The sequence below is a fragment of the Phasianus colchicus genome, chromosome 4, assembly GCF_987193195.1.
Source record: "Phasianus colchicus chromosome 4, bPhaCol1.hap1.1, whole genome shotgun sequence".
Lineage (NCBI taxonomy): Eukaryota > Metazoa > Chordata > Aves > Galliformes > Phasianidae > Phasianus > Phasianus colchicus.
This window is the reverse complement of record NC_143439.1, coordinates 67100155-67121970: the sequence shown is the minus strand read 5'-3', so window position 1 is coordinate 67121970 and position 21816 is coordinate 67100155. Positions and strand designations below refer to the sequence as shown.

Below are 21816 nucleotides of genomic sequence, written 5' to 3'. Positions count from 1 at the left end.
GTGTTAGTTTCACCAGTGGATGGAGGTATGAAAACTGTCCCTTGGATCGATGCAGAGGGCAGCAGCTTTCTGCAGCTGCAAAGGATGCTGCTGCAGCATCCAGGAGTCACGTGGGGACTCTGCTGATGGTGAAAATACAGGTGTAGATGTAGGAAGCCCTTTCTCTATGGCTGCATCATAATCTCTGGACTAATCCTTGCATTTCTGCTCTTTCCTGGTGCAAGTTTGGGACTGAAGAAGGTTTTATATGTGAATATGTGGAGAGGGCTTTTTGTCTGTGTAATACATCCCAACCCAGAGAGAGCAGCACCTCTGAGATGAGATAGGACACACAGGCTGGAAATAAGGTGGTTGATTTATTTTTGGAAATTGGCAATGTTATAAAGTTGTTTGAGACCCTCTTTATACATTTCAAAGCTCCTTTCCATTTCAGAGATAGAGCTTGCCGGACAGGAGAAGCAAAGTAAAGAGGAGACTGTGTCTGTATGTGAGCTGTAATGTCAACTCAGAGCCCCACTCTTTAAGGCAGAATTCCCTGTGTTTCAGTGAGTATTCTGCAGACAAATAGCAAGGGAGTGAGTTTGGTCTGGAAAAAGGAGAAAAAGAGCACATCTTTTCTTTTTACCAGAATTTCTCTTCTACAGGATACGTAAAGCTATAAATGTGGGTAAGTTGTGAGCAGGAAATGATGAAATAGACAGTCCATCCTCTAACAGACAGATTTTATTGGTTACACACACAACTAAGCAAAGCAAAGCAAAGCAGTGATGTCCAGGCTCCAAGAACAAGACCTCACCAATCCGTTGGCCAGACGTCTTGGGAGTCTTGGGAACCCAGAGAAGGTTGCTGCAAAGGTCCATGTGGATTCAGCTCCTTTAAGTCCAAGGTGATCACATGATCTTTGGTTTTGCTCCTCTATCAGCTTTCCAAGTCTCTGAGGCTGATAACATCTTTGCCACCTTCAGATTCTGCTTTTCTGCACTCAGGTGTTACATTCCCTTCTGTATCCTTCCAGAAGCACTGCCCTTGGCTTTCCCTAACCTCTTCTCCTCTGCTGAAGGAGTCTTAAATCACACAAAAGCAGCTTTTTGTCATTAGCGTTTGGGAGTGAGATATTCAGAGAGAAGTTGCTCTTACTTTCTTACTGGGAGGGTAATCAAGCACTGGAACAGGTTGCCCAGAGAAGTTGTAGAGTCTCCACTGTAGGGACAGTCAAAACCCAGCTGAACACAGTCCTAGATAATCTGTTCTAGGTAACCTTGCCTGAACAGGCAGATCGGGCCAGATACCTCAAGAGGCCCCTTCCAACCTCAACCATTCTGTGGTTCACACCTACTGGCAAGCTGCACGGCCTGCCCTCTGCTCCTGGATGGCTCTCTTGTAACAGCAAAGGTAACCCCCTCACATCAAGGTCTGGTATGGCTTGTGTCCCCACCGCTCAACGCCTACTGGGTTGCAGCCAACAGCGGAGCTAAAGGTTCTTCCTGGTGGCAAACACAGAGGCCAACCCAGTCTTGCCCTTGATTATGGTAGGAGGCGCTTGGCCAGTCCCAGTCCTTTCAGCTGGTTCTCAATGCAGACCCTCACCTGCCTTATCCAGTAACAAGTAGCAACCATGGCAAAGCACACACAGATTTGCATTAGCAGTATGATTACAACAGGATGCAGGAGCGCATTGAAGATACCGGTCGCTGTTGGGGACCAGCCAAAGAAAATTTCCCACCAGTGGTGCTCTCCCACCCTCTTAATCCGTTCCACTACCTGCTTTATAACATTACCGTCATGATGTACAGTTATTAGGATCTTTTTAGCTTCTGCCTTAGCATTTTCTAAAAGCTGTTGTAAATTTGCATGCTCTAACATTTCTTTTACTAGCGACAAATCCATACCGATTGGGGTCGGGGTTATACTACGATAAAGGCTATAGTTTCTGATTAGCAATTGGCTAGTAAAAACAGGTGGCTTATACACGAAATCACAGCCTCTAATAATAGCTACATTGCAAGCACACGTATTTGAATCATTGAATACAGTCTGATTGTAGATGTCATTAATTTGCACGTATTTACACACTGTTCTAAAGCATACACACCCTTTCCCTACGTAAACTAACACGGTTTTGTTATTGCTGCCAGGATTGATCTCAAAATGGCACACCCCCTCACTGGTATCAAAGCAAACATCGCTCGCCTTAAGGGCATCATCTTCGCATATGAATCCCAGCCCCCGTTCCAAAATGCAGGCTTCCAAATCTACAGATTGCCATTTTCTGTCTGACACTCTTGCCCACATCCGGTGGTCCAGGGGATAGACCACGGACCCGTTTGTGTTAATCCCCATGGCCACGATGGGGTAGACCTTTTCGATGCGGGCTTCCACCACGGTGAGGACGTAGGCGATGACTGAGTTGAGGACCTGGTCGTGGGTGAAGTTCACCAGCCTCCACCAGGCTTGGAGCTGCCGCTCCTTCTCCGTGGCTGAGTCCCACACGATCTTTCGGATCTCGGTGGGGAGGATGCCGTTGTCACCATCCCTCAGGATACCTGCAACGACACTCTGCACCCACATCTGGGCCTGGATGCAACTAAGAGCAAGGGAGACATTATTTTGCTCAATTCCCAGTGCTTGCAACAACACCTGGTGGTCTTTCTCACTTATGTGTTCCCAGGTAGGCAGCACCTCAGACACCAGCCACTGCCCCATCCCTAGGCTGGCCAGGGATGAATTCAGGGGGTTGAAGAGGCCCTGCACACTTGAGGTGACAGCCTCCAACTTGTTGGCCAAGACCTCAACGTTCATGCTGTTGAGCACTCCCAGCCCAGCACCTCCTCCTCCCAGGGCTGTGGCCAGAAGGTCTCTCCTGGTGCGGGCCTCTTGCATGGAGCGGCTGTGAAGCCAGGCCTGCCAGCCGGTGTAGAGAGTGGACAGAAAGGGAGCACAGTGCGGTCTGATGGATGAAATATTGGCAGTGGACAGAGACAGCACCACCTTCTTCAGTGATCGCACAGGGCTGGTCAGCAGCTCTTGGATGTGATTTTGCTTGACTACGTATGGGCCTATTTTGGAAACAAAGGGACGCAGGACAGCAATGATGGGAAACTCTTTTTGAAATCCTTCGGGGCCTCCTATCAACCACTTTCCTCCAAGCTCAGAAGACATTTCTACACTCAGCTTTCCTTGACACCACACTTGGAGGTTTTTCAGTGGATGTGAACAGTATCCATAATCCTGGCTATACCATGATGTTTCTGCATTTAATTCAGATCTACTAAGAGTTTTGCTCCCGGGGGAGCAATTTACTGACACAACCCACTTACGGCTGTTAGGAGCAGTGAGAGTCACAGTGGTGCCATTAATTTGCTTTGCATCAGTTACACTTTCTTGAGAGTATCTAATTTCTAATTTAACTTGGTTCCCCACTTCAGCGTATTGGGCTGCACGCCAGGCCAAAAAGTGGCACCTCAGGACCTTAAGGGCAGCAAGTGAATGCATCATGGTGACAATTTTGAATTTAAATGACAACCCCACACTGTTTTGAGCCCAGAGACAGACCACAAAGACTGGCTGGACTAATGTAAAGTTGCACCAACAATCCAATTTTTCCAGGGCACAGTTTTTTTTCTGACTCTTCTTGGTTTTTATTTCAGTTACGGAGATTTGAGTTGCCTGCTGATGAGTGGAACCATTAATTACCCTGCATCCTACTTTAATTTCTTGCCCCACCTTCCCCAGCAACTGCGGAAGCCTGCTTGTGCTATCCCAGCTCCACTCATTTTCCAAATACACTTCAGTCCCATGCATAACTAGTGTTGACAAATTTAAGCCTCTGTTAGAATTTAATCCCATACTACCTGAATATTTCACATGAGCTTGAGACCAAGGCCAATCTGTGCCAATTTTTACATACCGCCTGACCCTGTGCTCAGCTGTAGCCCTTTTGCTGGGGTGTTTGTCTAAGTTGGAACTGACTTTTTCTTGGAGGTGCTGGTGGGTTGGTTGGGCATGTTGCATGCTCAGCGCTATAGACATACCAGAGATCAAAGCAAATCCTGCAACCACAAATTTGAAAGCATTTTCCCTGCAGCACACATAGGGATGGTGATGCCACGAAGTTCGCCTTTCCCGCTGGTCACAATCACCTTCCATTTTCCTTCATCTGCAAAACATAAGCAAAGCGGGCTCTCCAGCCCCGTTAATTTCCCTTCCATGCTTTTAACTGTGAAGAATGGAACCATTTTTCCTGTCTTTTCGCCCCCTTTCTGATTTCTACTTGGTACATGGAGGAGCTGGCCTTGTTAACAACCCTAACTGGTCCCATCCACTGGGGTCCCAGCTCCTGGTTCTTCTCTCTAACCCCCCGATATGTTACCAAGTCCCCTGTGTTCCACTCCATGGGGCGCAGCAGCACTCCTAGCTGCTTGTCCATCTTGTGGATGTTGGCCTCCTGCACTGAGGCGAGTTGGTGGTACGTATCTGACACCGTCCTCAGCATGTCCTGAACCCACCTGTCTGTCAGCACGCGGGGCTGCAGTTCATCTGGCGGTGCCCCTCTCTGACACCAGTGCTCCAGCATCTTTGGGTCTCTTGCAGGAGCCATTTTTGGGGGAGAAGGAACGTGAGATGCCACAGCTCCCCGTAATGCCAGGAGGACAAGTGGGAGTTTCTGATCCCAGTCCTTCCTTTGTTGGTTTATGATCTTCCTCAATGCTATCTTCAGTGTTTGGTTGGGCCCCTCCATCAAGCCAGGCTTGTGGAAATGCCCCATGATGTGAAGCTTTTGCTTAATGCCCAGTACCTGGCACACACCTTTTGAGACTTCTCCAACGAAGCGCTGGCCATGATCTGAGTCAACCTCCTTTGGGATGCCCCACCGTGAGAAGATGTGCTCTACCAGGATCTTGGCAGTTGTGTTGGCTGTGTTGTTTCGAGCTGGAAATGCTTCCACCCACTTGGTGAAGTTATCACTGATCACCAGGCAGTACTTGTTCCCTAAGGCCGTTTGGGGCAAAGGACCGATAAACTCCATCTGTAGCTTGCTCCATGGGCCAGAAATCCTCTGGTGGCCCAGGAGGGCTTTTGCTGTTTTTGCATCGGGATTGTTGGCTGCACAGGTGAGGCAGTTGTTGACATACCTCTCTACATCCTCTCTCATCTCAGGCCACCAACCAGCACCCTGTAGCCTTGCCAAGGTCTTATCTATTCCCAAATGTCCCTGCTCGTGAGCCAAAGCCACCAGCTCTGTCCGAACAAGTTCAGGCACCACCCAGACTGGGAAATCTACTCCCTCTCTCCGTGCCAGGACCAGACCCGAGATATCCTTCCAGACCTTGCACCCTTTGTACTCCCTGCCCTGCGCTAGCTCCCGGACACTTGGGTCCTGTGCCTGCAAGCCCAGCAAGTCCACATTCTCCCAGTTCCTGCCTGTAGCCACCAACAAGGGGCCATTCTCAGAGGGCCTACTGGCCTTCCACATCTGCCCTTCCTTAGCTCCTTGTTTGGCTTTGGCATCTGCCTCTTTGTTCCACTTAGCCTCCTCTGTTCCCTTCTTGTGGGCCCTGACCTTAATTATCTGGGCTGGGTGTGCCCTCTGCTCTGCCAGCTTGGCGAGGTACTGCAGTTTTTTGGCATAGGTGACAGGCTTGCCATCAGCTGACTGCATGTCCCTCTCCCTCCAGAGTGGCAGCCACTCCAATGCCACCCTCACCACCCAGCCCGAGTCTGAAAATATAGCCAGCGGCTGGTCTGCCGGCGTGTTCTCAAGGGCAACTGTCACAGCCACCAGCTCGGCGGCCTGGATGGAGTGCGGCAGGCACTTCCCTTTGACCACCTCCCCGGTGCATCGGTTGATGGCAGCATAGCCTGTGTAGGGCACCCCATTCTCATGGTAGTTGGAACCGTCTACAAACCATACCACATAGCCTCTGTCCTTGGCATCCACCAAGCTGATGCTGCTCTCAAACAGGGGTGCCCGCTGTGGCTTCGGCTCCCCCACCTCCTCCCCATCCCTCTCGCTGCTGATGACCACCCCATAGATGCTGGGTGGGGGCTCTTGAGCCTCCCCGGGAGTGTCCTTGTTGGGCAGTGCCAGCACCCAGTTGGCCATCCTGGGGCTGCGTATGGGTCTGTTCCCTCCCTTCCCTGACAAGAGGTACCTCACTGGGGCACGGGATGTCCTTAGCAGCACTGGGGCAGATCCCACCAAATACTCCCAGTGCTGCAGGGCCCAGATCAATGCCAAAACCTCCTTCTCATATGCAGTGAACTGCTGCTCAGTTGGCGTCAGGAGCCGTGAGGCATGGGCAATGGGTTGGAGGAGGGCACCACGGTGTTGGCTAAGGGTGGCCCTCAACCCCGTCCCCACGCTGGCCAGCTGCAGCACATAGGGTCTGTCCCCACAGGGCCACACCAGCATGGGGGCTTGGGCCACACTCTCCTTTAGGGTTTTAACTGCCTCATCCTGCTCTGGACCCCACTCCCACAGAGCATCCTTTCTGAGGAGCTTGCAGAGTGGAGCAGCCTTCTCTGCAAAGCCCTCAATGAACTCACGGGAGAACTTCACAAGAGCCATAAAGGACCGTAAGGTGGTAACATCAGCTGGTGCTGACAATTTCTGTATCAACTCAATACGTTGCTTCTCCAGCGAGCGCCCTTCCTCCCTTAGGGTCACCCCTAAATATGACACCTCCTTCCAGCACAGCTGGGCCTTCGTTGGGCTGACCCTGAACCCTGTCTTCTGGATGGCCTCCAGAACCTCTGCCAGAACCTCCAGGTTCTCCTCCTTGGTCCGAGTGTGGATGAGGATGTCACCAGCACAGGATAACACGCTCTCTTTGTGGCTGAGCTTCTCCCACATCTTCAACACATTCGTGTGGCAAATGGCAGGGGTGCTGTGAAAGCCTGGGGGGAGCCTGGTAAAGGTGAACTGCCGTCCCTGGAGGGTGAAGGCGAATTTGTGCCAGGACTCGGGGTGCAGGGGGATGGCAAAGGACACGCTGGTCAGGCTGAGCACTGAAAACCACTCTGATCCCCGGAAGATGGCTTCCATGACATCAGGGTATTTGGCAATCACGGATGCCTTCAGTGGTGTGACCTGGTTGAGGGTGCTGTAGTTGACCGTTAGTCTCCAGGTTTTCCTGTCAGCTTTCTGCAGGGGCCACACCATAGCATTGCTGGTGCTCTGCTGCTCCACCAGCACCCCCTGGTCCAGCAGGGTTTTGACTGTATCCCATAAGCCCTCCTCAGCCTCAACTGGATATTGGGGCTGCTGCTGAGGAGGGGGGTCTGGCCCTTTTATCACAACTACAGCATCGATCCGCCCACAGTCCAGCTTGTTCCTTGCCCAGACCTGTGGGAACTGCTCCGTTACCCGTTTCACTCGGGGCTCCCATTCAGGGTGGATCAGGAGCTCAGGAGCTTTGATTGACATGACTCTGTGGCTTGCTGGGATGATGGGCACATCACTTTGAGGGCAACGTAATAATGTTTGGTTTGCCAGGTCCACAACCACCCCGATCTTTGTAAGGGTGGAGATGGCCAAAATTCCTGGCTTTCCTTTCATTTCCATTTTCCCAAATTTTTCTGACCCCTTGGCAGTTCCAATTTCAAAGGGTATGGGCTCTGTGAATGGCACTGAGGATTTTTGGCCATTTGGCCCAGTTACTTCAATAATTTCACGTGTTTGGAAGAGCCCAGTTTCACCAGGGGTCATATTCAGAATTGAATAAGAGGCACCAGTATCAATTAACATCACTTGTCCAAGCACCCCTCCTCCAATAGTTATATCAACTATCAGGCGCCCCCACAAATCGGTCTTAATCGGTGCCACAAAAAGGGGCGATGCAGGTGCCTGGCAGCCCTATTGCTGAGCCTTAGACCCCGGGTCGATGGGGTTGGAGCTGCTGTGCTTCTTGGCCTCGTGCAGCGCCAGCTTTCTAAACAGCTCTGCGTCTGGCAAGCCATCAATGTCCTCCTGCTTCTCATATTTGATCAAGCGCTTCCTCAGCTCAGCCCGCCAAGGGTTGGACTTCTGAAACCTCAGCCCTTGCTGGTTTTCCTTCCCCGAGCTGTTCTTGCCATCAGGATCTTTCCGGTTGTCCCCTTGCATTTTCCTCATCCCCGCGTTTTGGAAGGACATGGCTGAGGGTTTCCCCTTCTTCCCCCCCAGCATGTACCCTGGGAACGCCTGCTTTTGTAGCTCAAAATTCTGGGTCAGGATCTGTTCTAGCTCTGACAGTGGCTTCCTTGCTGCATCCCCACCTGCAATCACCCGCAAAGGGGGGGTCAGCCCCACCACCAGCGGCTCTTTGAATTCAGGCCTGTCAAAATCGAGGGGGGACTCCTTAGAACCAGGCAGCCCTGCCATCTGATAGAGCATCTTTTTACGGTTGACATAGGCATCTGGCCGCTCCTCAGGGTTCTGCTTCTCTTGGTGGAAGAGCACCAAGGGGTTGACCTCTGGGAAAAACACCTTTAGCACAGCTGACTGGACGTCCCCGATATCCTGGACGTTGCCCATTTGCACATCCCCTGGCAGGGCCGCGAAATCATCAGGTTTCATGCACTTCCTCACCACGTCTATCAGGTCACTGACTGCACTGCCGCTCTGGCACCGGGGCAGCCTCTGGGCCCTGGACAGCCAGTTGACCGCTGTCTCTTTGGTCAGTGGCCCCAGCATTTTTCCCACCGTCTTGAGCTGCTCGGGGGTGAACCAAAGCATGGCCCGGTTGGTATCGATGGCCTGCAGTGGGCCATGGCTGACTGGCTCATCGGGAGGACTTTTCTTAGTTTTAGCAGACTCTGCTTCATTGCCCTGCAGCTGGCACACCTCCTCCCGCAGGGGAGCATATGGGGATGGCCTGGTGGGGCCGTTGGCCCCCCACACATCATCCTCATAGTCATAGTGGGGCGGGTGTGGATCAAGACAGTCATCCCCCTCGCCGTTCCCGAACCGGCTCCTCTTGCCCTGAATGGCAGCCACAATGCCCCGCGACACCCCCAGCTCAGCCTGCAGCTCCTGGATCTTGGCATGGCAAACCTTGTGATCAGGGCCAGTGCCGCGGTCCCGCTGGGCATCCTGCAGGACAGCCCGCACCGCGCTCTGCGCATCATGCGTCTCCCCAATCCATTTGCCCACCTCCTTCTCTAACTCCTCTGTTTTCAACTTCTCATAGCCCAGCTTGCTCTCCAGCCGGGTAATCTCCACCGCGCTCCTCAGCGAGTCCCCACACAGACCCTGAACCTCTGCTCTCAAGTTATCCACCTGCATCTTGAGCTCGCCCTTGGCCTGCTCCAGTGTCTGCACACTCTCAAGAGCCTCCTTAAGCAACTTCGACAACTCCCTGCCCACCATCAGTAAACCCTGCAAGGCCGCTCTCTTTTTGCACTTGTTAGTGGGTTTGGGCTTTTTGTTCTCCTCGGACCAGCTCTCCCACTGCTGACACAGCTGCTGGTACGCCTCGGGGCCCTGAAAGGCCCCAGGGGACCAAATCGGAGGAAGACACTTCTGGAGCACAAATTGCTCCAGCTTCCAGTTGCTAACAATATCAGACATCATAGCGAGAGTTGGGGTGTCGAGCTGAGAGACGACTGCGTTTCACAGCACAACTACCATAACACCGGGACCCCACGGACCCACAAACCAACCCTCCAAAAAGCCCCACGACCTCCCTGGGACACCAAACCCAGCAGCAAGGGAAGGGGCAGGGGGGGACAAGGGGACAGTGGGGGACAGGGGACCAAGGCCTAGCAGGCGGCTGCTGCGGCCTGCCAGCACCCGGGGTGCGGACAAAGAGGAGGAAAAAAGGAGTACCCCGATAATAAGATCTCACCAATCCTCGTCCAGACGCACTGGGAGTCCCGGGGACCTGGGGATGGATGCTGCAGAGCTCCGCTGGATCCGGCACCTTTAGGGTCAAGGTGCTGGTGGGGTCTCAGACCCAGCAGCTCTTTATAGCCATGGCAGACCGTTGTTTGGGGATGATATCGCCTGTTTGCTTCCTCGGTGCCTTTCCCTCCCTCAGGTGCGGCATCTCCACCCCTATCTTCCCAAGGACAATTTATTTGGCTTCTCTTATCCTCTCCGGCACTGATAACCACAGAGCAGGTGCTCTGCTCATTATTTTTTTTTTAGGGGGGCCGGATTAGTCACTGCTCCATCTCAAGAAGTTCTGCTTGCACCAAGAGCCCTCAAGAGGGAGATCTGGAGCAGCCACTGCCACCTGTTCCTGACCATCCGTACATACCCCAAGATTCCCCTCATGACCCACTTGCTTTCTGCACCTCTCTGCTAGCCCTTCAGCCTGAGGGACATCACACCTGGGCCCCAAACCATCTGAACCTGTAACACTTGTTGCCCCCTCAATTTACGCAATGAATATTTCACATCCATTTTATCTTTAACTTCAGCAGCAGAATTTCAATGCTGGGAACCATCCCATTGCACACGGGTGGGTAGCTGGGGGTGAAAGCCTGCTCCCCCATTGCATGGAGGGGGGCTAAGCCCTGCTGCTGCATCAGCTGAACTGCAGCTGGAGGTCTGCAGCTGCAGACAAACAAAGCCCCGGCTTCACCCCACAAACCACACCGCAGCTCAGAGCCCTGCACACCACTCGGCCCGCTTCGTTTTCCTCTGCCATTACATAGAAAAGGGCAGATTACTCATTCTCCTGTCATTCTCAGTGCTGCTTCTCTCCCTCCCTCCCCCCAAGTACTAACTCATTAAAAATAAGAAAAAAAAGCAAAAATGCTCCCATGCAGCTACTTGAGCGCTGGGGATTACCCACTGGGGACCCCACCACCCTATGATCCTCTATCTCCAATAACTGCATTCCTGGCTGTGCTTAACTGGGCTCAAGGCTGAGCAGCACTCTCCAGTTCCAAAAACCTTGTAGCCCAAAAAGCACTGAGGGTGCAGCTTTGTCCTCGTTTTTTATGCCCAATATCTGCATTTGTGGCTACTGAGGGCAGCTCAGCCCCCTGGATCCAACCATCCCTGGTGGGCAGTTCCCCTCTCCAGCCCCTGCATGCTCAACACAACCTGGCTCATGGCTCTGCTGCAAAATGGGATTTCAGCAGAGCTGGGGACCCCACTGAGCCATGCTTCTTCACTGCAGACCTCTTCTCTCCCGATGCTTTGCTCTAGTTCCCCAAAGCAACACATTTTGTTGGAAAAAAGACACTGGGGGGGGGGGGGGGGGGCAGGGGGGAAAGGGGGAGAATAGAGTTGGAAATGTAACAAAGCTGGCAAAGGACCAGGAAATTGGTGCTGGGAAGGTGAGATGAGGGGATGGGCAAGGAGCAGATCTGCAGGGAGACTGTGGAGATGGGGCAGGGATGTGGCTGTGGCTAGGCAGAGGATCGAGAAGGTTGGCTTTCACTGTATATATTAAAGACTTAAATCCCAATAGAAACTGTGAGGCAAGTAGCATAAACACATGAAAATTCAAAGATTTCCCTCCATCTTGCCCCAGCCACCAGCAAGGCTCATGATTAGGGTCCCACGGGAGCCGCTGTACCCCAGCAAGGTCACAAACACCTCTTGTTTGTGTGAACAGATGGGTTCAGCTCACCCCCCCTGTGCTCTTCCCAGACAGCAACCCCAACCAAAGCGGGGATGTGATAAGCACCACCTGGCTGCCTGCACGCTCCCACGGCACTGGGGCTGTTGTTGAAGATGGGCTGCCAGACACAGGCATCCCACCTCTGGTGTGTTTACTGGTAGCAGCACCCAGCCCTGAGAACCATGTCATTTTGAGCAAAAAGAGAAAAAGAAAGCCATAAAACTGTTCCAGCATTAAGCTTTTACAATGTTAATATTCTTCTTTTCTTTCCATTGGACAAATGTAGGTTAAAATCTGCAGGGAAGTATCTCTAAAACTGCTATAATCATAAGATCATTTGAGTTGGAAGGGATCCTTAAAGTCCATCTAGTTCAACCCCCCTGCAATGAACAGGGACACTTACAGCTCCATCAGGTGCTCAGAGCCCAAGGAACCCTCAAAACTCATCTGCTTCAACAAGCCACTGTCACCAACCTTCTGGCAGCATTTGAAGCCCACAGTAATGTGCCCTGTGCCCAAGGCTGTAACAGTGCTTACTTCACCTCTGGGAGCACTCTGGTCCTGGCCAGGAGGTCAGAAGATGGGCAGGGGTTGGCAGACAGAGAGGTGGAAAAGGGGGGACCCAGCCATGGCAGCAGGCAGGACAATTCATTTGCAGTGGAAAAGCTCTCTTGCAGTTGCACTTCTTAAATGAGGGCCCTTGATAAAAAAGGTCCCCACAGCCTCTATGGTAGGTCCTCATATGAGAGTGCTCATTAGCACCAGGTGCTAATGAGGGGAGCCAGCCCCAGTGGGGGACAACCTTTTGAGTTCACTGCAGCCTTAATGAGAACAGTGCACTCCGTCACTCCCTGAAAATGCAATTAAAATCTGCCTGCCTTGTCTGAGTCACTGCGTTGCAATTCCCCTCCCCTGCCCTGCAGCCAGGTGCTCTCCCTTCCCTTTATGTGCAGCTTGGAGTTGGGGTCACTCTCCTTTGGGGCCATCACAAATCTCCCACCATCCCAAAACCTCTCAGTGCCCTCCTGATGGCCTCCACCCAAAGGCACCAGCAATGAGCAGAAATTATAGAGAATGAGGTGCTGCCAGCACAGCTCTGATGGATGGCTGCACCCTGTGAGAAGGGCTGTGCATTTAAAGGAACGAAACGAGCTGGAAAGCACTGAAATGACCTCTGGGCTGCTCCTTCCAGGAAAGAGTTAAGGAACGATTCAGCCGACCCTATATTTTACCCTTCACCGCAAGGCTCTGAGTGGTTGTAGCAGGAAATTGTATTAAACAGAAGGGTGGGGGGGAAACATGTTAGAGCAGCACAGAAAAATCTGGTGAAAAGGTAAAAAAAACTACACCAGATGAGATGGAAAATCCTCTTTTCCCATTCATCTGACAACTCACAGCTCCAGGGGGTCCCCAGTGGAGCGAGTGGAGGGAGGAGGAACCCCAAAGCCCCCCCAGAGACCCTGTGGGCATGAGCCAGGAGGGAAACCCAGCAACCCTGGATGAGCTGCGAGATATGGGCTAGTAGCTTGTGGTAGCAGTGGTAGTGTGAAGACGGTTGGACTAGATGATCTTATAGGTTGTTTCCAACCTTGTGATTCTATGATTCTATGATTCTTTGATTCAAAGAGAGAGAAGAAAATGATAGCACACAAGACATTTCTTTCCAAAGAAATACTGAAGGCTTGCAAGCCCACCGCTCCCTGCACTTTCACACCATGCATTTCACTGCTCAAATCCCAAACCATTCCTGCTTCAAATCCTTCACCTATGACTTCAATATTTCTGCAAATGAGGCACTCGGTGTCAAAGCTCAGGGCCAGGTGGGGAGCCTGAGAAGAATTTCCTTACTTTTGCGGTTTGTCAGCCACTAAATTTGTTTGAGGTTTCTTACTGTCGTCTTCAAAGTGTTCTGCGATGCCTCTCTCATGTGCTTTGTGGAGAGCTCTCAGCATTTTCCAGGCCCAGGACGGAATGCCTCCTGCACAAGGACGGTTTGCTACGCGCTGAATCCCGGAGGCTGCAGTTAATTTTGCTTCCTTCTGCTGAAGCAAACGGCGGAGTGCCTGAAGTTGCATCTTCTCATTTAAAGCGCAAATTGATTTCGACAGAAAACAGCCAAAGGGTGTTGTTTTATTCATTTAGGGCCCTCTGAGCCATCTTGCTGCTCTCTGATAGCTAAGGGCCAGATTTTACAACAGGAGGAGATGCTAGATGGTGAAATAGGAGGAAATCATTAAAGAGCAGCAAGCCCGCCTTGACACCTGATTGTGAGAGCGGGGACTTCTCACCAGCCAGCACCAGCAGCACCTCCACATGATGTTGGACATGGCCACCATGGCCAGGCCATGGCTCTGGCTCTGGCTCTGGCTCTGCCTGCAGCTCCCAGGTAAGAGGGATATCTCTGGATGAGGGCAATTTAAATCGCTAGTCCCAGGATACAGCAATAGAGTAAGAGGGAATGGCCTCAAGCTGTACCAGGGGAAGCTCAGATTGGGTATTAGGGAGCATTTCTTCTCAGGAAGAGTGGTGAGGCATTGGAACAAGATGTCCAGGGAGGCAGTGGAGTCACTGTCCCTGGAGGTGGTCAGGAACTACGGAGATGTGGCACTCAGGAACATGGAAAGTGGGCATGGTGGTGGGAGGTGGATGGTTGGACTGGATGATCTTAGACATCTTTTCAAACCTTAATGATTCTATGGTTCTGTAATTCATGTTATAAAAACATGATTGCAGGGGATATGGACTGAATGTACAGTCAGTGTACTTACACTATATATATTTAGTGTACGTAGAGCTGCCCCAGCGCAGTGGTGGGGTCACTCCAGGCTCCCCAAAACCCCAGCAGTTGTACCAAAAGTCCCAGATGGGGAAAATTAAATAACTGATTAGAGACATACAAGAAGGTGCCTTTGGGGAGAAAAGCACCACAGTATAATGGGGTTGGCTAGCTTCCCTCTGGACAAGATTGCAATAAATCCCAGTTTGCCCAACATGGGTAAAGGGGAACCTATTGGCCCCCATGGCTCCATTCCTGAGCTGCTGCCCCACTCCCATCTGACCCCCTGCTCCCAGCTGGACCCCTCACCAGGATGGGGCACTCAGGGCCAAACAGATGCTGTGCAGGTGGGCTTGCAGGGCTGGAGCTGCATGGGGCGGTTTGCAACAGTGGCCATGGAGGTTTGAAGGAATACATAAATTTTAAGGCAAATAAAAAGGGGAAAAAGGGCTCTGTTCAGCTTTCTGCATGGCTCTAAATCTCACCTGGGAAACAGGCAGGGGAAGGGAGAGCATCCTTATCTCCTGAGGCTGTTTTTCACAGGAGCTGTGCAGCTGCACAAGATTATTTGCTGAACACAAAGCACTGCTTCAGCTCCTGTTTTCCTTCCCCAAGGCCGTGCCAGCTCGCTCCTCTCACACACAAACACCACTCCTATCTGCCCAGACCTGAGATAATTTTTCCACAGTACCTGCACAGCCCAAACAAGGCGATGCAACGCCAAACCGAAGCTTTCAAATCCTTTTGCTACCTTTGAGTTGTTCTCTTTTTCCAAATTGCAAAATTCTTATGAAAAAGAGCCATCCAAAAATAAATAGCAAATAAAATGAAGTGTCATTATCTTTATATTCATTTTCCCAACATTTCCAAATTTTTTCTGCCATTTCTAGAGATGTGTCTTAGGAAGAGACCAACACATCCCACAGCAACAGCTCTGGAGATGTTCAGGTTTCTAGCTACAAAACAAAGAAATAATCTAGAAGTTTTAGCAACTAAAATGAGGGAGTGAAGGGGCTCAAAAGAGTCTCTGGATTCCAACACTGAGAGAATACAAAAAATACAGCACTCTTAAAATTCTTAAAATCATTCCTTCATTCCTCACCGAGCTCCGTCTCTAGATGAGTGGTTGTGGGGTGATGTATGTGGTTTTACCAAAATAGATATAATAATTATTATTATTTTTCCAAAAAGTAGCTGGGAACCCAAAAAGGCCTCTGAAGGAATATCACAGAACCACAGACCAGGCTCTGAGCACCTGATGAAGCTGTAGGTGTCCCTGTTCATTGCAGGGAATTTGGACTAGATGACCATTTAGGGTCCCTTCCAACTCAAATGATTCTATGATAGAATCATTGAACATCGAAGTTGGAAGGGACTCATAAGGATTACTGTGTCCAGCTTGTAACACAGGCTGATGCTTCTGCTAGAGGGGCTCTGGTCTGATGTTAGTTACTGAGCATAGAAGGAAAAGTTAGGCTGGTATTTAAGAGACAAGTGGACGTGGCACTAAGGGACACGGGTCAGTGGTGGGACACGGTAGGTCAGGCTGATGGTTGGACTTGGGGATCTTGAAGATCTTTTCCAACTTATGGTTCTAACAAAGGTGAAATACACAACTCTGTGTTCCTGCCTCTTTTTGTAGGTTTCTGTACAAATCTACTTTCATCCCAGACTCCAGGGCGTATCTTAGCCCAAACAAACAACAGCACAGAAATCGTCTGCCCTATGAAGAGGGAGCACACTGGGCTCTACTGGTACCGCTGGAACCAGGGCAGGCAACACTTTGAGTTCCTGCTATTTTCCAATCCCCTGGGAAAAGCCACTTATGGCACAAATATCAGCCAGGAGAAGTTCAGCATCCACGGGATGAGTTCCCACTCCTCCAGTCTGCGCATCAGCCGGCTGCACGGCTCCGACAACGGCACCTACTACTGCTGTATCATCCAGTCCTCCGAGCTCATCCTGGGCGCTGGGACCCAGCTCAGCGTGGGTGAGCATCGCTCCTGGGGCTCCAAACCGTGCGGCAGTGGGCTGGGATGAGGGGAGCATGTTGGGGTATGAGCCTTCCCAATCTGGAGGTGTAAGACTGGGGCTCTGGGGTCAATGAGACGGGATAAGTCAGAAAATGCAGCAAAGAGCTACCCTGCATTTCTTGGTGGGCTTCTGGGGAGACAAACAACATGAATTGAGATGCAGCTATAGATGCTGGCTCTAAAACACCCCTTCTTGCTTTTTGCACACATACCCCACATCTCACATTCATTGTGCTGTCTCAAAATTGCCTTTGGGATTGTTGCTGCTTCAAAGAGAAGCTGATTTCAGATAAAGGAGAACTGTTTTTTTATTATTTTTTTTATCAACTATGCACCTATCTATGTCCCAAAAGCGAGGCATGAAAAACATGGCTGAAATTCAGCACCATCAAGGACACTCCAATTTAAAACTGAGCCCCAGCAGGTGGCTGGAAAAGACTCAACACTGCAGAACATTTTTTTTTTTTTTTCCCTTCAATAGCCAGGATAAAATAAATCATCTCTAAGTTTCCCTAGATCTATCATTTTATTAGAAAAAATAATGCAGTTTTGAGCAACAACTGCAGTAATGTGAATACGGAAGAGACCCCTGAAAATCCCCCGTGCTGCTGCAATCCCTGTGCTCCTGTATGGGGCTTGGGGTTGGAAACCAACAAGCAGTGATGTAAAACCTTAAAATAAATTATGAGGCTGTGCCTGGCTGTAAGCATGGCTTGGGGATTTTTTCCTTTTTTCTGCTTCAATCCTGCCTGTGTTTTCTCACTTAGCTTTTTATTAAAACTAGGGACTTTCTCACCACTGCTCCTGACACCCAACCCCTGCAATCTCAAATGGTCTCAAGATGTTTTTTGTTGTTGTTTATTTAGAGATCCAAAGAGCTCTCAATTGTAATTAACATCAACGTTTGCAATGGTGCAAGCTGGCACGGCTGCCCAGAGAAGCTGTGGGTGCCCCATTCCTGGAGGTGCTCAAGGCTGAGTTGGATGGGGCTTTGGACACCCTGGTCCAGTGGGAGATGTCCCTGTCTATGGCAATGGATTGGAACCATATGGGCTTTAAGGTCCCTTCCACCAAACTATTCTGTGATTCTATGCTGTGTGTAGTTTTAAAAGCTGCCATTTCCAGCCACCTCCTGCTTGCTGTGCTCAGCACGACGTTAACACTCTTCTACCTCTCTCCCAAACAGTCGATGTTTTGCCTCTGCCTTCAACGCTGGCCCCATTCACCAAGAAACCCATGCGATGCAAACCCAACAGCAAAGCCATCAACAAGAAAGGTACAGGAATGCATTGGCTCTGGCTGCTTCACGGAGAGCTTTGCTCCAGAAGCAATGCCCTGGGATCTACATGGGTGTAGGGGCCAGGAAGGATTTCCTTTTAGCTCTAGTGCTCCCCAGGGGTATAGTTCACCTGGATGCAGCATCAAGTGGATCCCTGCACCAGCAAGAATGCCACAAAAAAGGTTATCAAAACCCAGAGCTAAACTCCCCGTGATGCTTTTGATTTAGCACATCCTCGAGGGATACTCTGGGGTAATGCTCATGGCCTCACCCCTTCCAAGAGCAAGATCTTCCTCACCCCATGTTCCTCCACCCGGGTAGGACAGTGCTGCAGTGCTGAGCTGAAGGAGCAGCTCCTCACCCTGTCCCCCATTGCAGGTGCCTGCAGCCTCCTGGTCTGGGTGCCACTGGCCGCCACTGCCCTGCTGCTCCTGCTGAGCCTGATCTCCACCATCCGCCGCTTCTATCGTAAGCATCATACCCTGACACAGCCTGGCATTGGGGTGGGGAGAGCTGGGGCACCCAAAACTGATTGGCACCATCTCCCCACAGGACTGCAGAGGAGGCTGTGGCTTCGAGCCAACAGAAAGTAAATCCTGCTGGGAAAAGCTATGGAGAATTGCCTGCGTGGTGCTGAGCCCTGCTGGGATGTGAGCCAGGGAGGACATTGCAGAGGACTGTATCATATCCTGCACTCTGCTGAGCCTTTCTCAAGGAGACTTTGGGAGCATAGCAGCTGGCTCTACACTGGGACTGGGGTACCAAATGGGTGCTGCTGGGCTGGAAAGATGCTTTGAGCTCTGTGCTGGTTGATGACTTTGGTAAGGAACACTTTGAGAGGTGGCTGCACACCTCGTAAAGATGTTAGAAAGGGTAAATATATCATTCAGCTCTGCAGGCTGGCGCCTTGTGGCCCTGATTTGGGTTGGATTTGGTCAACAAGGGACTACGAATGTGGTGAGGAGCTGGAGTGCGAGCAGGGGTTAAAGCCTGCAAAAAGCTGTGAGGGAAGCTCAGCCTGCAGACAGACACAGCCCGTCCCAAGGCCAAGCAACCGGTGGAGCAGCAGCTGATAACAGACAGAGGAGCCCAACAGCACAGTAGTGCTCCAGCATGGGTGCTGAACCCCTGTGGCACGAGGGTGCTGAGCACAGGACGGCTTTCCTCCCATCTTAACACAGCAGCCAGCACACCTCTCCTAAGCTCCACCATGCCCATGACAGCACTAACCTCACCACCCCAAAAAAAAACCCTTTTATTTTTGATTTTAAGGAGAAAAGTCAGCCCCGAGTGGCAGTACCATGTTCCTGTTGCACAGTGGCCATGGTAGCTGGGACACAGGGATGGTCCCCATGCCACCAGGCACGTGCATAGCACTGGTTGTGCTCTCAGCACACAGAAAAGGCAACTGTTAGGAGTTTTATGTCATGCATTTTTAATGCAGTTGCCGTAACGAAACACCTTGAAGCTTTCTGTATGCAAAAGTTCATTCTGGCAAAAAAAACCAAACAACTGAACTCAGTTCTGTGATGGGCATTCACCTGTGGTTCCTTTTCCATGGGAAAACCTGCAGCTCAGCTGTGTGCAATCACAGGAGAGGACAGACAGCAGCAGCCCAGGGCTCTGCACCTCCTTCTGAAACGCAGCTTTGTGCACTTCACCAAAGGAAACTATGAACAAAACCTGATAATGCCTCATCGCTTCAGTGGGGGGTTTTTGGGCAGTGAGCTTCAGAGATCTGAGCGTGTGGTTTCACAAATGCAAGAGCTGGTGGAAAAATCACTCCCCTTTCATAGACTTCTTACAGAGCATATGTAAGAAAGAAACAGGACCATTGATGAAAAGAAGCTTTCACACCTGAGAAAATGAGCCCCCAGCGTGTTTTCATTGTTGTTGTTGTTCTTAACCTAAAAGAAGCTGAAAACTCAACAACATGCAAAGGTCAGGGATGCTGCACTGCAGGGCGAGCGGGAAAAGGGTGTTTGTGGTGAAACCCCATGGAAAAACACGTGTGTGTGACTGCTGAAGGCAGCGAGCAGAAAGGCCTTGTGGTCACAGTGTCACCCAATGATGTCCTCCAGGTGGTGCTCGCCTATTTCTTCCTCATTTCACATGTCCTCCCAGATACCCTCCAGCCTTCTGCCCCCTCCTCCATGCATGGAAGCAGGCTCACAGCAGCCAGAGCTGCTGAATGCCCACTTATACGTGCAGTTATATACATATTATTTCATATATCTTGACAGTTATATATATTTTGACAGATACTTATAGAAAAAAAACCCACTCTGCTCCTGTATTATGTTTCCCTGTAGCTCTTCTGCACTATTTGCCCTCCCGCACTCCTGCCATGAACAAATCCCGGGCACCAGCACTGCAGACCCACATGGTGCAGCTGCAGGAACACGAAAATCACTCCCAGGCAGCCCAAGAACTTCCCTGGACTTTACAACTTCATTCAGTACACCAGAAATGCTGAGGCTGCACAGAAATAGATCTGAGCAGCAGTGGAAAAGCCATTGCAGAAATACACACCTTCCCTCTGGACAGTTTGTTTTCAGTTGGCTCACTCATCACTGATGTTCTAAGTATCACTGTGCTGTAACTTAGAAATGCTGCTCTTTGGATACACACTGAGTTTCCCTGGGCAAACCATGCCCTGCTGGCACTCCAAGGAGAGTGGCCCAGGAGGCAACAGTGGATCCCATCCCACTGTACAGAGCCCAGGCTGTCACCCCAAGGAGATGCTCTCCTGGTCCCCAACCCCATGTCTTTCCTCTCCACTATTACTGGCCTCACAAACCAAGGCAGTTTGCCAGATCCAACACCATTTTTTTGCTTTTTGAGATCCAATGGGTCAACAGCCTGCGGGGTTTTACAGCTGAACTTGTGTATGCATCTCCTTTATACTGAATGTATACACGCTCAGAAAATGGGTTCATTCTCCATGCAATGGTGACCACGTGGAAGAGATGGACCCTGTCCTTCTTCTGTGGTTAAGAGGACAGTGATGCTGGGAGGGCCATGCAGTGCTGCAGGGTTCATTCCTCAGGATAAATGCCCTTGTGAGACCAACAGCTAAGTATGATTCATCTGCTCTGCATTCAAGAATTGGATAATTGGAAAATTAATAGTGTTTCAGAGGAAATGGATATGGAGTTTTGTAGCAAATGGCTTCTTTAAAATGACACACTGTAATGAGATCGTATATTTAAGAACATTAAAAAGACAGGTTTGATTCGGAGCACATTCAGGTACATCCAGATCACTGTTCTGTCTCCAAACAGATGGCAAAGGTATAATGACAAGACAATCATATATGATATATCCCCTTATTATTCAAACCTTTTCACTGAAGGTGATTTCCTGAGCCTGGTGCCATCTATCGAGTAACTCACAACAGACCTCTTTTCCAAGTGCTTGTCCAGGTTCTGCATACTCAGAACTCTTCAGCAAGGATATCTGTGGGTGATGGATGACTTCTTTAGATTTAATCCTGACCATTAGCAGCTTCAAATGCTGCCCCTTATTTTCTGTATTGATAGGAAGAGGCAGCGGGTACTCAAGCCCCTTCCATACCATCCTGCCGGTCACAAATCCGGAGACCTCAAGTGAATACTCATTTAGACCATGTATTTTCAAGCTAACAAGTCTTAGCCTGCATACTCCAAATCCATCTCAGTCAGCCAATCCTCCTTTTTGCCCTTTTCTGAACTTTTTCTGATCCTACTACTTCTTCAAGTCTCCTCTTTGAGACAGTGTGAGATCATCCCACAGCATTCAAATATGTTTGGTGCATTGGAACATGGATTGGACTGACCATGGATTGGACCACTGGAGCATATGATGTCATCACTGGGTTCTCTCTGGTAGAAAGATTCATAGAATCATAGAATCACCAAGGTTGGAAAAGACCTCTACCATCATCCAGTCCAACCACCCACCTCTCACCAGTATTCTCCCAATAAACAACATCCCTCAGTACAACATCTAAACATTCCTTGAACATCTCCAGGGATGATGGTGACTCACCACGTCCCTGGGCAGCCTGTGCCAGTGCCTGATCACACTTTTGTAGAAGAAATTTTTCCTAACATCCAACCTGCATCTCCCTTGGTGCAACTGAAAGCCTTCCTACCTGTTAACATCTAATTTGCTTCTAATTTCCAAGTA

The 21816-nt window shown here is 50.5% G+C and overlaps 4 protein-coding genes across 4 annotated transcripts; 1 reads left to right on the top strand and 3 right to left on the bottom strand.

Moving 5' to 3' along the window:
- Positions 1–705: 705 nt before the first annotated feature.
- Positions 706–10047, bottom strand: LOC116225697 (uncharacterized). The gene is made up of 2 exons (XM_031588198.2): positions 9828–10047; positions 706–4156 (listed from the first exon to the last, which is right to left on the bottom strand). The coding sequence occupies exon 2, from the start codon at positions 4144–4146 to the stop codon at positions 1525–1527; it is 2622 nt and encodes an 873-aa protein (XP_031444058.2). The 5' UTR covers positions 4147–4156; positions 9828–10047; the 3' UTR covers positions 706–1524.
- Positions 4193–7564, bottom strand: LOC149918316 (protein NYNRIN-like). The gene has a single exon (XM_090140116.1). The coding sequence runs from the start codon at positions 7562–7564 to the stop codon at positions 4193–4195; it is 3372 nt and encodes a 1123-aa protein (XP_089996242.1).
- On the bottom strand, positions 7856–9843 carry LOC149918315 (uncharacterized). The gene has a single exon (XM_090139868.1). It carries the CDS (start codon positions 9551–9553, stop codon positions 7856–7858), a length of 1698 nt encoding a protein of 565 aa, XP_089995994.1. The 5' UTR covers positions 9554–9843.
- A 2858-nt stretch (positions 10048–12905) lies between the features above and the next one.
- Positions 12906–19515, top strand: CD8B (CD8 subunit beta). The gene is made up of 5 exons (XM_031588199.2): positions 12906–13944; positions 15977–16324; positions 17554–17643; positions 18025–18114; positions 18199–19515. Exons 1-5 carry the CDS (start codon positions 13872–13874, stop codon positions 18237–18239), a joined length of 642 nt encoding a protein of 213 aa, XP_031444059.2. The 5' UTR covers positions 12906–13871; the 3' UTR covers positions 18240–19515.
- The last annotated feature ends 2301 nt before the right edge of the window (positions 19516–21816 follow it).

What these genes read in the sequence shown, in the direction of transcription:
- LOC149918316 (XM_090140116.1), bottom strand. Translation starts at nt 7,564, where the DNA reads ATGGAAATGAAAGGAAAGCCAGGAATTTTGGCCATCTCCACCCTTACA.
- LOC149918315 (XM_090139868.1), bottom strand. Translation starts at nt 9,553, where the DNA reads ATGATGTCTGATATTGTTAGCAACTGGAAGCTGGAGCAATTTGTGCTC.
- LOC116225697 (XM_031588198.2), bottom strand. Translation starts at nt 4,146, where the DNA reads ATGGAAGGTGATTGTGACCAGCGGGAAAGGCGAACTTCGTGGCATCAC.
- CD8B (XM_031588199.2), top strand. Translation starts at nt 13,872, where the DNA reads ATGATGTTGGACATGGCCACCATGGCCAGGCCATGGCTCTGGCTCTGG. An exon ending in TGGGACCCAGCTCAGCGTGG is followed by an intron (nt 16,325 to 17,553) that starts GTGAGCATCGCT and finishes TCTCCCAAACAG; the next exon opens with TCGATGTTTTGCCTCTGCCT. An exon ending in CACCATCCGCCGCTTCTATC is followed by an intron (nt 18,115 to 18,198) that starts GTAAGCATCATA and finishes ATCTCCCCACAG; the next exon opens with GACTGCAGAGGAGGCTGTGG.